The 15,736-nt window shown below is 39.3% G+C and overlaps 2 protein-coding genes across 2 annotated transcripts; both read left to right on the top strand.

Moving 5' to 3' along the window:
- The first annotated feature begins 2,899 nt into the window (after positions 1-2,899).
- Positions 2,900-3,355, top strand: LOC138370242 (uncharacterized). Its single transcript, XM_069334246.1, has one exon. It carries the CDS (start codon positions 2,900-2,902, stop codon positions 3,353-3,355), a length of 456 nt encoding a protein of 151 aa, XP_069190347.1.
- Positions 3,356-4,328: 973 nt separating this feature from the next.
- On the top strand, positions 4,329-15,736 carry Sirt6 (sirtuin 6). The gene is made up of 7 exons (XM_045743599.2): positions 4,329-4,986; positions 6,965-7,092; positions 10,508-10,626; positions 12,474-12,597; positions 12,784-12,957; positions 13,913-14,036; positions 14,285-15,736. Exons 1-7 carry the CDS (start codon positions 4,921-4,923, stop codon positions 14,888-14,890), a joined length of 1,341 nt encoding a protein of 446 aa, XP_045599555.2. The 5' UTR covers positions 4,329-4,920; the 3' UTR covers positions 14,891-15,736.

Here is a 15,736-nt window from a genome sequence, read left to right as displayed (position 1 = left end):
ATATCATTTTCACTTCCCATTTTACCATAAATCTTAATGTCATCTGCAAATTTGATGACGTGGTTTGTAATATTCTCATCTATGTCATCGATGTATATGATAAACATTGTTGGCCCCAGAATGGACCCTTGTGGTACCCCACTCACCACATTCCTCCAGTCAGATTCATTTCCGTTTAGGGAGACCCTTAGATTTTAACCATTGTTTTTATCTATTCTCGTATTCTACCGTTTATTCCATGTTCCTCTAAGGTCCTTGTTGTTCTTCCATGTGGTACCTTATCAAAAGCCTAAACAAAGTCCATGTATACTACATCTACCGGAAGACCTTTGAATAGCTTGTTACCGTTTCCAAAAATGTGAGCAGGTTTGTAAGGCAGGATGTAGTTAAAAAAAAATGTTGGTTTGATTTTACAAGATTGTTCACTGTGAGATGGTGAATGATTCCTTCCCTGAGGATTCTCTCCGTGAGCTTGTAGGTGTGTGATGTCAAGCTAATCGGACGGTATAGTTTTCTGCCGAGCTCGTTCTGCATTTTTTTAAAATATGAGTGACACTTGCATATTTGTTCTGTAATTAATTTTTGCATTTATAAAAGGCAAGAACTTGCAGGAACTGTCTATGAGAGCCTTGAGGCACCTGTACGATACGTCCACTCGAACTACAACTGTCTGAGAGCCTCGGGGCACCTGTACGAACAACAACTGTCTGAGAGCCTAGCAATAATGTGTTCACAAAACGCTCAAGAGGTCTCGCGCTCTCCCACGGGGAGATAAACAGAGCAGGAACTCCAGGTTACAAGTGATATTAGTGAAGCACTTACTTCCGCCAGCTGTTAATTCTTGCTGATTACGCTCCACTTCACCCCTGACGGATGGAGCCGTCACTCAGGGACTCTAGGGGACCGGCATGCTGTACATGTTGGGACTTTACGTTGATATCCTTCTAGAGCTTAAATTTCGTACCTGACGGGTTTATCATGGTTTTATCGGGTTTGTTTATTATCTTAAATATCAGGGGTGATATTTAAGACCTTCAGGTGCAATTCACGCAGCCTTTCCTCGTAACTCATACCTCTTAGTTCTAGAACTAGTCTAGTGGCATGCCTTTGAACCTTCTACAGCTTCGTTTTATGCTTGACAAGTTATGAACTCAATGATGGGGCAGCGTACTCCAGGATTGGTGACATGTGGTATACAAGATTCTATATGATTCCATATAAAAATTTCTAAAGGTAGTTCTGATGTTAGCCAGCCTCGCAAACGCCGCTGATGATATCCTTTTGATGTGGCCTTTAGGAGACAAGTTTGATGTGATATCAACTCCAAGATCCTTCCCTGTGTCCATTTCATGGAGAACTTCGTCTCCCATACGGTACCTTGTGTCTGACCTGTTCCCTCCACCTAGCTTCATTACTTTACATTTACTTGAGTAGAACTTTAGAAACATTTGTTGGACTATTCATTCAGTTTGTCTAGGTTATCCTGTAGCCTCTTGCTATCCTCCTCGGTCTTCCTCAAAATGTGTGCATCATCAGTAAACATTGAGAGAAACGAGTTTATTCGCTCTGGAAGATCGTTTAAATATATCAGATACAGGATAGGACCAAGGACTGAACTCTGTGGGACTCCACTGGTGACATCTCGCCACTCTGAAACTTCACCTCTCACAGTGACTCGCTGTCTTCTGTTGCTTAGGTACGCTTTTATCCACTGGAGCACCTCCCTTATATTTCTACCTGCATCTCCAACTTATGCACTAGTCTGCTATGTGGTACTGTGTCAAAGGCTTTCTGGTAATCCAGATACATGCAGTCTGCCTACCTTTCTCTTTCTTGCCCTAATTTTTGTAGCTTGATTATAGAATTCTATTAATCCTGTGAGGCCAAATTTGCCATCCCTGAACCCATGCTGGTGATGTTGTAACGGTCTGTTGTACAGACCTAGCATTTCTCCTTCCCCTTTCCCTCCTCCTCGTCTTATTCCTTTCCCCTTTTCTTATCCCTTCCCCCCTCCCCATTCTCCCCTCTCCTCCCCAACCCTCTTCCTCTTTCCCCCCCCCCCTCTCCCCGCCCCTTCGTTCCTGGGCCTTGGCTAAGACAGGTTTGGTCATTATTGATTTCGTTTCTGTAAACATTCCCTTCTCGGATTACCTCTGGAGAGCCCGTTCCAGGGCTCTCCAGAGACCGATTATATACATCTGCCATGTATATAAGTAGTAGTAAAGGAAGTAGTATAAGCACTATAAGTTCCAGCAGTTTTACAATTTAATCATTAATGTTTAATAATAGCAAGACATAGATTGGCATTTAGGAGGTAAGGTACGTTAAATGGAGTTAATTATGTAGTACTTAGTTTTTCTCTTGAAATGGTTGAGAGAGGGCAATCTTTGACGTGATTAGTTAATTTAGTATAGTTCATTTTTTTATGCATCCCATACCCATCTTGTAGGCGGTAGTGGAAAGGGTTACAGAGGCACATAATGGGCTCAGGGACCGAACCCCACAATTCATTTAGCTAACGTGATTAGGAAGGTCATTTCGCATTTAGAAACCCCTGACTTGCAGGGTCCCAAATGTCAAAACACTGCAGAATGTCAAAATCCAGCTCGACAAAGTCATCAGAACAAATGGAGAAAATTTTGACAAGCCGTCGGCTTCCTGAATTTACCTGAGGGTAAAAAAAGGGGTTATCTTTAGTGGCCCTCGGGTAAATTCAGATAAATTCATGGGTTTGTTAAAAATACATCCTGCCTTACAAACCTGCTCACATTTTAGGAAACGGTAACGAGCTACCGGTTGATGTAGTATACATGGATTTTGCTAAAGCCTTTGATAAGGTACCGTAGGAAAGACTGGCAAGGAAATTACAGGCCCATGGAATAAATGAAAGAATACTAGAATGGATCTGACTGGAGAAGTGTGGCAAGTGGGGTACCACAGGGGGTTCATTTTGGGGCCTACCCATTTTGTCATATACATCAATGGCATAGATGTGAATATTATAAGCTACATCATCAAATTTGCAGACGACACAAAGGTTTATGGTAAAGTGGAAAATGATAATAATACTGAAGCCTTACAAAGAGATCTACATGAACTCGACAAATGGTCAGAAGACTGGCAAATGCTTTTTACTATTGATAAATACAAGACCCTGCATGTGGAGTATTGCAACCCACGCCACGACTACCAAATTAATAACATTACATTACAACAGATTGATGAAGAAAAGTACCTTGGAGTCAAAATCCACGACTCACTGAAAGTTGCACAGCAGGTAGGAGCAGCAGTAAAAAAATGTAACCAAACCCATGTAATACACAAGTGTACTTTTGACTTTATGGAAAAAAGGTAGTGATTCAATTGTAGAAATCTCTGGTGCGCCCCCAATTGGATTACTGTATCCAAGCTTCAGAAGGACATAGCTGCTCTGGAGAAAGTGCAACACCGGGCAACAAAAATCATTCCAGAGCTAAGTCATCTCTCGTATCAGGAACGGTTGAAGGCCACAAGGCTAACAACACTGCAAACTTGGCATGGCAGGACGGATCTCATTGAAACTTTTTAAATACTAAACAACTTGGAGTATGTTGAGCCGAACAACGTCTTTAAAAAGTCAGATGTTACACAAACAAGGAGTAACGGTTTCAAGCTCAACAAGCCACACTGTAGGACTGAGAACTGGAGATGCTTCTTCACCCACAGGGTTATAAACCCATGGAAACGCCTACCTGCCAAAGTCGTCAATGCCAAAACTCTGTTCAATTTAAAGTCCAACTGGAAAAGATCATCAAGGCAAATGGGGAGGACCTTCGACAAGCCGCCAGCTTCTTGTCCTCGTCGAGACCACTAGTGTTAATGGCCCTCAGGTAAATTCAGGTATATTACGGTCCCGTGCTGTAGTTGCCCCTAACCCAGTGAAGACAATAGCTTACTCCATTTACTTGCAATTTCCCTACATGTAAACTGTCTAGTTACCCCTCTCCTCACTCCCTTGGACGTTATTCCCATAACATATTATATTAACCAGTAAATTACGCGTACTGAGTCAGTATAGAATAAATAAGTTCCCTTAATCCGCCCCCTATCAATATGTCAACTACATGATCCTTTGCAAACTGTTCACATTACGAAAGCCCCTTTAAAAGTATATTGCAAATTATATACAATCAAAATTTAGCCAAGCACTTCTGTTTCATGAACATTTCTTACATTTGACTTTAATAAAAAAAAATGTTGTTCCAACATGAAAAAAATGTATACAAAAATGGCTGGCAATTAAAGATGGCTCTTGTTGGGATCTTGGCTCTAATTTGTAATTATTAACACAATATTTAGGACAATTTCGAAGGATAAAATGGAAACAAAAATTCAAGAAACTTTGTGAAAATGTTCGACTGACTGTCAGTCAGGTTAAGCGGCGTTGGGTGAGGCCAGTAAGTGGCCGGGAGACCACACGGCCAGCCTCAAGTAGGACTTGGAGAAGCTGAAGATGGTCGAGGAATGAGGGAAGAGAAGCATGAGAAGAAAGGTTGGAGTAATAGAATAAGACGAGCCAGGCAGACAGGAGCCCATGGCGCATACAGCACTATAGTCCAGCCCTAGGCCTACCCCTTACGGCCTATACCAGCAGCAGCAGCTTGTGTGACCCTCCACACCATACTTACCGTGAGTGAGAGTGAGGGTATAGTGAGGAGAGTGTGAGAAGAGAGTGAGAGCCGAGCCAGGCCGACAGGAACCTTCCCCCAGACACCCATGGCGCACACTGGAGTCCAGCACTAGGCCTACCCTCACGGCCTAGACCAGCAGCAGCCTATTGTGACCCTCCTCACCATACTTACCGTGAGTGAGAGTGAGGGTACAGTAAGGAAGGAGAGAGATAGAGGGAGGGAAAGCCCGGGCCAGCAGCCTCCGGCCGCCATGTCGTGTAACTACGCTGATGGCCTCAGCAAGTACGAGAATAAAGGCAAACTTGGCTTACCTGAGGTAAATATTAACCCTTTTACACTTTATTGTTATAATTAACAATTGTGGAATAATTTTGTTTCATTATTCCTTCAGGTTAATTCAAGTAAATTATATATTTTCTCATTTATATATTTGTTTAATTTTTATTGTTAAATTGTTGAATTTCCATTGCATTCTTCAGTTAAATTTGCTCCTTATAAGTGAATAGGACCTAAATAACATGTATGTCAATTTTTTTAGAAATATACAACTGTTGCATGCTAATGACACCAACATTGTTCTAGCCTAACATTGTTTGCACATTTTGTTAAGTGGGTCTTGTAGGAAAATACACAGCAAGTATTTTCTCATCGTTAATTTGGGAGTTGTCCGACTAACGACTATTTAATCGGGGTATTGTGAATTACTGTATTTAAAAGCGTCCCGGTATTATGGTTGACTTCATTTTTGACTCACGATCGAGAAGTCCGGGTTCGAATCCCGGGCGAGACAGAAATCTTTGTGTATGTTTCCTATAATCTATTGCCCCTCTCCACCTAGCAGTAAATTGGTACCCAGGAGTTAGTCAGCTTGTTGTGGGGTTGCATCCTGGGGGAGGGGTTATTAATTCGACCTTGGGGGTGGGGGGTGAGGCTCAATGCTGTATAACCTTAACATGTACTGTGTGTATAAACTGGCTGCTTGTTCCTTGACACAATGAATTAATTATTACTGTACAATGAATTATCATTTGTTGTATTTACACTTTTTAGTATATCAGATAAGTATACACAGCAAATGTGCGGCTATCCTAATCTATATGAAGGATTACAGAGTACAGCATAGATAAAAAGCTACCTATAAGCTTATCTTATACCTGGAAAAGATCATCAAGGCAAATTGGGGGCTTTCGAAATGCCGCCAGCTTCCTGTTCTCGTCGAGGCCACTAATGTTAGTGGCCCTCAGGTAAATAAGGTAAAAATCTAATATATGCCACAATTAACCAGCTGCTGCTGGCAACAACAATTAATCAGTTATAAACAGATGTGAAATGGTATCTTTTGTATGGATACCATCTCGCATAGGTATTGGCCAACATGAAGATATGAAGAAGACGGCTAAAGTTGCATGCAATGAACCTGAAATTGAGCTTGACCTGGGTATTCAAATCTGTCGTCAAAACGACACAATTTCAAGAAACTTGAGTTGATATGAGCAGTCACTGACACTCAAAGGGCAGAAAGCACATAAAGGTACACTGTATATCAAGAATTATGATATATTTAGAACTGTTGTTGTTGTTGATTTAGGAACTGAAAACTTTATGTATGGACAGCATAAACATCCACCAGACAGTCTAACATTGAAATTGCCATAATTAGGCTGTGATATCATTACTTATGGCAGGTAACTTCATGTGATAAATCTCCCAATAGTGAGCAGTACAGTTGTAAACTGTGAACAAGAGCTAGGATAGTCTTCAACACTGTAAAGTATTTGTGAATACTCCTATTATGAGTGATTAAAGACCAAACGGCATGAGATAGTTTGAGCTTTGTAATTATGTACAGTATTCACCCAACAGATACTGTATTGGAAGATATTTTCATACTCTACCCAATATTTACTAATGCAGGCTAGTAGATTAAACTCTCATTTAAGGTTTTTCTCTTATAATATACTGTATATGACTATCATGTAAGTTAAGGATATTATATGAACTTAATTATAGCTAGCTCTTGATATCTTGTCTGTAATCCTCATATAGAATTGAGTAGCAGCACACTGCTGTGTATCTAAGCTTGTTAATAAAATTGAAAATAAATTATTTCTGCACCTTGTCTGGTCCCCACCAGAAAAAGGTATTTCATTACATTCAATCCTTCAATTTGTTATTAATTACTTGATTTTTTGCATCTCAGTCTACATAAATTTTAGTTGAGCTATAACATGGCTTTAACAATAAGATTAGTTATCTTTGCGTGTGCCACTTCTAACAAGCTACAAATACTTCAGAAATTTGACTCTCCTGAGGAGGTGGAGAAAAAGGTGCAAATGCTGGCTGAGTGGGTGAAAGAATCAAGCCATACAGTTTTCCATACTGGAGCAGGCATTAGTACCTCTGCAGGTATACCAGATTTTAGGTGAGTACTTTGGAATACTTTTTTCTGGTTTAGCAATAACATTACTAGTTGATACCTGGTTGATGGGGTTCTGGGAGTTCTTCTACTCCCCAAGCTCGGCCCGAGGCCAGGCTTGACTTGTGAGAGTTTGGTCCACTAGGCTGTTGCTTGGAGCGGCCTGCAGGCCCACATACCCACCACAGCCCGGTTGGTCCAGAACTCCTTGGAGGAATAAATCTAGTTTCCTCTTGAAGATGTCCACGGTTGTTCCGGCAATATTTCTTATGCTTGCTGGGAGGGTGTTGAACAACTGTGGACCTCTGATGTTTATACAGTGTTCTCTGATTGTGCCTATGGCACCTCTGCTCTTCACTTCACTGGTTCTATTCTGCATTTTCTTCCATATCGTTCACTCCAGTACGTTGTTATTTTACTGTGTAGATTTGGTACTTGGCCCTCCAGTACCTTCCAGGTGTATATTATTTGATATCTCTCTCGTCTTCTTTCTAGTGAGTACATTTGGAGGGCTTTGAGACGATCCCAATAATTTAGGTGCTTTATCGCGTCTATGCGTGCTGTATATGTTCTCTATATTCCCTCTATTTCAGCAATCTCTCCTGCTCTGAAGGGGAAAGTGAGTACTGAGCAGTACTCAAGACGGGACAACACAAGTGACTTGAAGATTACAACCATTGTGATGGGATCCCTGGATTTGAAAGTTCTCGTAATCCATCCGTAATCCATCTCGTAATCCATTATATTTAAATCAGTATTTTTCTGTTAGGTATTTGATATTTATATATATATAGCACTGTATATAATTTTATATTTATAATGTATATACACACAAGAATGTACAATGGAGAGTTCTACAATGCGAGTTCTGTTCTTTCGGCTATGCTGGGTGGTTTGTTCAGTTGTGGTGTTCTCCCTTTTTTGATGGAGAACGAGTCAGCTGGCTTCTGGAGGAGTCCTTTGGAGATTGATGCTTGGTTATGCTGGGAGTGCATCATTTGCCATGTCTGGTGGCAACGCATTGCCACTACCTGCATGCCAACAGTTCCACCTTGGTGGACACTTTGCTGGTTGATCTTTTTTCCTTGGTCCCCTTGTTCCAAGGCTTGTATTTTGCAGGTTGTCTGCAGTGTAGTCAAAGCTAACCAGCCTGCAGTCTATCCTTCGCCCCAAAAATGTTCATAAATTCACCACTTTGGCTTCTGTCTTTTCAAATACATCATGTGCTGATATTTGGGCTTGGGGGTTTTGTGAGTCTAACAGAGGTCTTGGCAACCCATTATTTGGTCAGTGTTCCTTGTTCCAGTTAGTCTTATGTTGCACTGGGCTAGGTTTCCCAGCTCACTGTCTATTCTACTGTCTCTTCTACCTAGTTCCTATCATCTCTTCTCCAGGGTAAGTCTTATGTTTGCCTCTTTCTCTGTGGTTAGGGAGCTTCAGGGAGCCACCAAGAGGCTCTACCAGAAAAAGATGTTGCATTATATTCAACGCTGGTTTTTACTGGCATAAGAGAAGCCTACCCTTGTTACCTTTAAGTAATAATAATAATAATAATAATATTGGATAAAAACCCACACTTGTGTATTAGTCAAATTTATGTAAGGAATTTACTCCAAGTTTTTTGCACTCTCCTGAGTGCTTTGTCAAGGTCTGAGTGTGATTAGGATGAGACTTACATCTCAACATCTAACGAGGCTGCTATCCTGGTTCCAGTCCTCTTATCCTTCTTGACCTCCTGACTATGTTGCCTCTATTCCAGACTGCTGCTGTACCTGCAGTAATGTCTTCTACAAAATTGTAGTCGTATGTCTTTTCTGTAATCCTGCTATTCTGGTAATTGGAGTTGTTATTAACAGAGGTGGTGTTCTGGATGCTGTCCCTCGTAACCCTCTCCATACCCCAAGGAATGCGGTTAATGGAACTGCTTTCATTCATCCATTTATTGAGATCTAATTTTAATTCATTCAGAATCATTTTCCTAGCAATGCTATCCTCTGAAGTAAAGCTTTTGTTGCCAGCAAAAGTATTTAGAGAATATATTAGAACCCCTTCCAATACCCTTCTAGTTCTAATATTATTGTATTACTTTTATAGATTATTTCACATTTCTTAAAATCAATACAGTATTGTGATGCTTTTCCCAACTATGGTTTGCTACAATATTGTTACCAGCCATAATTCTACATGCTTTCTTATGTTCTTCAATTCTGCTCTTGGGTTTTTGCCCTGGTAAATTTCACAAATACCAGTACACAAGTGTGGATTTTTATCCTATGTTATTATTTCAGTGAAAAGACATTACCATTACTACTACTACTTATTAATAATCTTATTATTATTATTCATAATAATGTACAACGAAATCATATTAATGTGGTGTATCATTTGTGCATTTGAGAGAGCGTTCGGGGGTAGAACTCCTGTACCACACCAGACTGTATGCGGGTAATGTGTGAAAGTAGGATTTGGTATCAAGTGGATGCCTCAGGGACCCTAGAGTACAGTATTCAGTTGGATCCCAGGTTACATTACTTCTGTAGCATATCGTGGTACAGTGATTTAAGTCATGTGCTTTTGAGTATCCAGTGTGCAGGCTCAAATCCTCTGCATGGCTCCTGATATCAATAATAATAATAATAATAATAATAATAATAATACAGTAATAATAATAACAATAATAATTTATTCATAAAATGTGCATACATAAAACAGGTATATTTGAAGGTACAGGGGTTGCATATTAAATAAAGCCAGTAATACACAAAATAGATTAGTACTTTACAGTACTGTATTGAACTGTAAAGTACCGTTGTAAGTCAAAAATAAGAAATCTCCTTCAGTTTTATATTATAATTTAATACTATGTTGTGTGACATGTGCTAGTCTTTGGTGAATGTGTTTGCCAGTGTTGTCTTGCCGTAGGACTAATGGAGCAAGTCTTAGTGACTTGCTCCATTAGTGATCAACCATTGCTCCCACTCCGTGACTTTCCCCAAGTTTTGGCTCAAGCGGTGCCACGTACTCAAGGCTGAAGTCAACAAACTTGGGGATGAAACACATTAACTTAAGGGTTGGCATGATACATTTCAAGGAAAATGTTGGACAAGAATACTTGGAACAAGTCAGGGTAAATCGGTACCATGTTGGAGGTTCTGCAGGATAGCTGGGTGCTGTGCTTTATGCATAAGTGATTGTTTTTATCCATGGTTGCACATGCTTTCAGTCAGGCACACAGTGGTTGTTTACATTGATCGTTTGCAGCATTAAGTTTATCTCTGATTCCTAAGCTGCCCTTGCCATGTAGAGCGGGCCGGATTCTGTGTTTAGCTCCCAGTAGGTAAAGATGGGTTTTTGAGGAAAGAACATTTCACTGTATTCAATGTTTGATTTTTTGTATTTTATTTTATAAAATTCTCTTCAGGGGTCCAAAAGGAGTATGGACTTTGGAGAAGCAAGGATTGAAACCAGACATAAATGTATCCTGGGATGATGCGAAGCCGACACTCACTCACATGGCCATTGTCAGTTTAGAACGTAATGGTAAGTGTTATACATATTTGTGAAAAATTTGTGTTATAGCTTTTTGTCTTCTAGTAGAATTACTTTTCTATTAACTGGATATCCCTGATAATAATACCATTCGGTTTTGTAATTTCAATAGCCTCCCAGCAAATATAAGAAATATTGCCAGAACAAAATTGGAAGTCTTCAAGAAAAAGCTGGATAGTTTTCTGCAAGAAGTGCTGGACCAACTGGGATGTAGTGGATATGTGGGTCTGCAGGACGCTCCAAGCAACAGCCTATTAGACCAAGCTCTCACAAGTTGAGCCCGGCCTCAGGCTGAGCTTGGAGAGTATAAAAACTCTCAGAACCCCTTCCAGGTACAATCCAGGTACAATAAGAGGCCTGATCAGAAACGGCTGCAGGGACATTGATCCTAAAAACCACCTCCTTACCTAAGTTTGTGTGTGATATCTTGACACCACTTTTTCTTATTGACTGGAAACACAGCAGCTCTGAATGATCATAAAAGTAAGGTTCCTGTTAAAATTGGACAGTGTAGCCCTAACTAATTTTGTATTTCTAATTTTTGTTGTCTTCCATGACTGTGGTACATCTCTAGAATTAAATCAGAATGGTAGGCATACTCGAGGGTTTTCACATTATTTTCAGAGAGGGATCCCTTGGTAGCTCTCCTAACTACCCAACTGGCTAGCTAAAAACAATTTTCTGTATACAGTATTTATATATACCTGCACAAGAGTTTTTATATTCTTGTAAAACACTAGCACTCATAGCGTTTCGGGCAGGTTCTTAATCCTAATATTTCCCCGGAATACGATCTGCCAAACTGTTTAACTACCAGGGACACATTCACTGCTGTGTGAACAAAGGCTACAGTTAAGGATTAGTGCCAAGAAAATCCTCCTCAGCCAGGATACAAACTGAGGCTAAAGCTCTCGTGAAGCACCAGGCGAGTGCTTTACCACTACACCACAGGGACTGCTAACACACTTAAGAACTGCACCAGGCTCTATTGATTCACATGCACCTCCCAGACACCAGGACCAGAGACAATGAATCTGGACCCACCAGAGACATTGAATCTGGACCCCTTGGTAGAGACCTGCACATCTTTCCTGGGCTCTGCCTCTCCCAAAAGATCACTGGGGAGACCTTTCTTAATGGTCTTCCCAGGAGGGAGAAATCCAGAGGTGGATGTAATGAAATACAGTACCTCTTTCTGGTAGAGCCATCAGTAGACTTTCATTACTCCCCTTCCATTTCTTCTTGTGTTGTTCAAAGGTCACATATTGGGGAAATGCATGAATGAGAGGCTTGACTAGCCTGGGCTGCCATTTGATCCATCTTTACTAATGAGTGTTTACATAGGTCATATGATTTTTGCAAATGTTGTCCAAGCAGTTGCTTGTTTGCGAGGATTATCTCTTCATTTTTTCTTCTCTACGATCAGGGACCCCCAGTCTTTCCTTTGCTTCTATTTAGGGGTCCAGATTCTGGTCCATATAGGCACTTGTGAGTCGTTAAAAGCCTGTTGTGGCAACTAAAATGTAGAATGTTGGGGATGGGTAGCTCATGAAGCCACCGAGGAAACACCTGTAAAAGGGTTGTTGTTGTTTTAGATTTAGCTACTCGGAACGAAATGTCCATGTAGCATGGGCTATGGTGAGCCCATAAATGTAAAAGGGGTTCCATTGCATTTAATGGTTGTTTTTTATTCTATACAATAAACTATATATACTATAGTTTGTACTATAACTGAAAATAACTATTATAGTATAACTATACTATAATTTAAAATGGCTCCTTAAAATTTTGCCTTTTTAAAAACTACTGCTAATATTTGTTCAACATTTATCCCCTAGGATATGTGCAGTATGTGATTACACAGAACATAGATGGTCTCCACCTTAGGTCAGGGCTACAACGTAAAAGATTAGCAGAGCTTCATGGTGACATGTATGTGGATAAGTGCAACTTTTGTCATAGGTGAGTTATTACATGTCATCTTGTTTGGACGATGACATGTTTGTAGATAACTGCAACCTTTGTCATAGGTGAGACATTGCATGTCATCTTGCTTGGACGATGACATGTTTGTTTGAAATATATATTTGAAACTGACAGCATCCATGTTAGCGCATGGCTCTTCATAAATATGTTTACTTTGACCAGACAATTTGTAAGGAGCACTGCAGTCACAACTGTTGGCCAGAAAAGTGAAGGCAAGTCATGTCCAGGAAAACGTGGAAACGGAAGACGGTGCCGCGGGAAGCTTCACGATACTGTTTTGGATTGGGAAGATGGATTGCCCGATGCTGATCTTGACTTGGCCGTTTCTCACTCATGGCAAGTAATATGAATTAGTGTAATGAAAACCGTTTCTCTTTTCACTCTTTATAATCAAGTTGGTTGAATGTGTTAATGGAGTACAAATTGCTTAGTGCATATGGTGCAATCACTTGCTCAAGTTGGTGTAACTGATTGGCATATTGAGTAAGTACTGCTGTCAGTAGGATCATTTACTTTCACAAATACTTGACTAATCGAGTCAGGTGCTAAGTGTAGTAATTAATGTAATTCTATAAAGACTCATAACTAGTGTTAAAAGATAAATCTTTTTCCTAATTAGGGGAGACATGAATTGCCTCATTCAAACCAATTCTCACACACACATATGCAGGAAACATCAATATTGCAGTGTTTTTAATTTCCCTAATGCATAGAAATCTTGATACTGTGGTCACTAGCATAACAATTATGGTGCATTAAGTTTGAGGACAGGTTTTATATTCTTATGGACAAGATTTAGTACAAGGAAAAGACTGAAGTATAAACAGGTCAGGTGTGTTACAAGATGGGTTGCACTTGCACATTTTTAAAATTGTTGGGTTTATTGAAGTTATGCTGATTTCTGACACCTTTGCATTGTTTGAAGGGGTCTCGGTAGTAGTTGGGTTCATTCTCAATTCACAGTCAGGAATCCCAGGCTTGAATCTGGGGCAGGACAGAATTAGTTGGGCACATTTCCTCTCACCTAATGTCTCTGCTCACCAAGCAGTAAGTAGGTCCCTTTGGAGTTGGTCAACTATTGTAGGGGCTGCATCCTCAAGAAGGTCAGTTTGGGGGTACAGACCCCATACACACACACACACACACATATACAGGCTGTCTATCCTGGACAAAATGAATTAATATAATTGGAAAAGTGATGCGTCAGGAACAATAATATTTGAAATAAGAGAATGTACTTAGGCTATGCTCTTGTAAAATGCTTAACATTTATTTGGTTATATATTTTCAGTGCTGCTGACCTAAGCATATGTTTGGGCACAACTCTGCAAATTGTGCCCAGTGGTAACATTCCTGTTGACACCAAGAAGCGAGGGGGTAAACTGGTCATATGTAACCTTCAACCTACAAAACAAGTATATAAATTTATTTGGATTTTACTGTATCAATCAGTATTGGTAACAATTCGGTATTACTGGTGATTTTAGACCCAACTAAATTGGTAACCATTTAAATTCATTGATTTGCTATTTTAGTATTATTTGAAAATTACTAGTAAGCAAAGTATTATTAAAAATCTGTCAAAAAAGGATAACATTAATGATGTACTGTACACATAACAGAAGATGGAATTTTTTATCGTACTCATTAATTTTTATTTTAGGACCGCCATGCAGACCTCATCATCAACACCTACGTCGATAATGTCATGAAACGTCTTCTAGAACTTTTGAATATCCCTAAAATGGAATACAACCCTGATGACGACCCCATGAAGCTGACAGAGAGAATGCTAGATGAACACAGGAAGACTCGCCTAGGCAACACAAATCAGAATGGCAGCTCAATGAACTCTGACTATGATTTTGAACCCATTGAATGGACAATACCAGAAAAATGGGTAAAGGATAAGGAGTTGGCAGAAAAAGTGAAAAATAAGCCACCAATCAAGATAAAACGACAAAGTAAAAGTGCATGTGACAGCAATTTGAATGGCATAAAGAAGGCAAAAATAAGGATTAAAGGTAAACTTGACTTGGAATATAGTGGTGGTGACACAACAGTAGATACCATAAAACAAGAAGAAATTGAATCTTATAGCAGTGGGAAGATAGCAGACAATTGGAATGATGATGTGAAAAACTTAATTAAACATGAAGACTCTAAGTTAGTAAAGGAACAAATTGGAGAACTAAAAGAGGAATTTAATAAAATGGCTAATGAGCACTCAATTACTGAAGCTAAAAATGGAAATGAAATTAAATTATGAGGCTAAGATATACGACTCCATAAAAATTAGGTTACCCTGTATGCATAACATTTCTGTAAGTATGAATATGTTTTTTACTGTGGAGTATATAAAAACAATGCAAAAAAGTGTTCATCTATCATCACAACCACCTTTTCAAAGTTATTTTGACTGTGATAATGTTAATAGAATATATTCTTCTAGATCAGGGGTTCTTAACAGGTTTGTGTACACCTTGTTCTCTCTCTCTCTCTCTTTCTCTCATTCGTTTTAGTTCATTTGTTCAAATGTTCCAAGGTTGCTCTGTTAACTAAAGCAACCTTGGCACATGTGCACTATAGAGTACCAGGGGTACATAAACCACAGTGATTACTCATTCTAGATGCTTGAGTTTTTAACTCTTCAATAGTAACTAGTAAAATCTAGTTACTATATTAATCTAGTAATATACTTTACTATATACTATACTAGTAAAATCACTAGTAACTCTTCAACGTTATGAAGTAGCTCATCCCTCTGCTAGTGGTTCTGCTAGCATACTCAGAATAGATCAAAACATCTCTTTAGTCCTAAAAAATAATTGTAAGGTAGTAATTCTTAAATTGCTTAAACCGAGATAATTGCAACTACAGTATTGAGAAAAATTTAATAATTGATAGAATAGCTCATCCTGTGCTCAGTAACTGGTTGCCAGAAAAAATTTGAGCAATGTGTTTTTTTTTTTAAGGTTCAATATCTTGCTTACTGTATTTGTTCAAATATTTTAATTAATTTAATCTACAATTTAATTTATCACATCACATCAAGGGATCCTATGTTAGATTTGTTAAGCCTTCTAAGTAATATCAATAAAATTAAGTATTTGTA

This window comes from Procambarus clarkii, chromosome 31, assembly GCF_040958095.1.
Source record: "Procambarus clarkii isolate CNS0578487 chromosome 31, FALCON_Pclarkii_2.0, whole genome shotgun sequence".
Taxonomy (NCBI): Eukaryota; Metazoa; Arthropoda; class Malacostraca; order Decapoda; family Cambaridae; genus Procambarus; species Procambarus clarkii.
The sequence above is the reverse complement of the archived record's forward strand: the minus strand, read 5'-3'. Positions and strand labels throughout refer to the sequence as shown.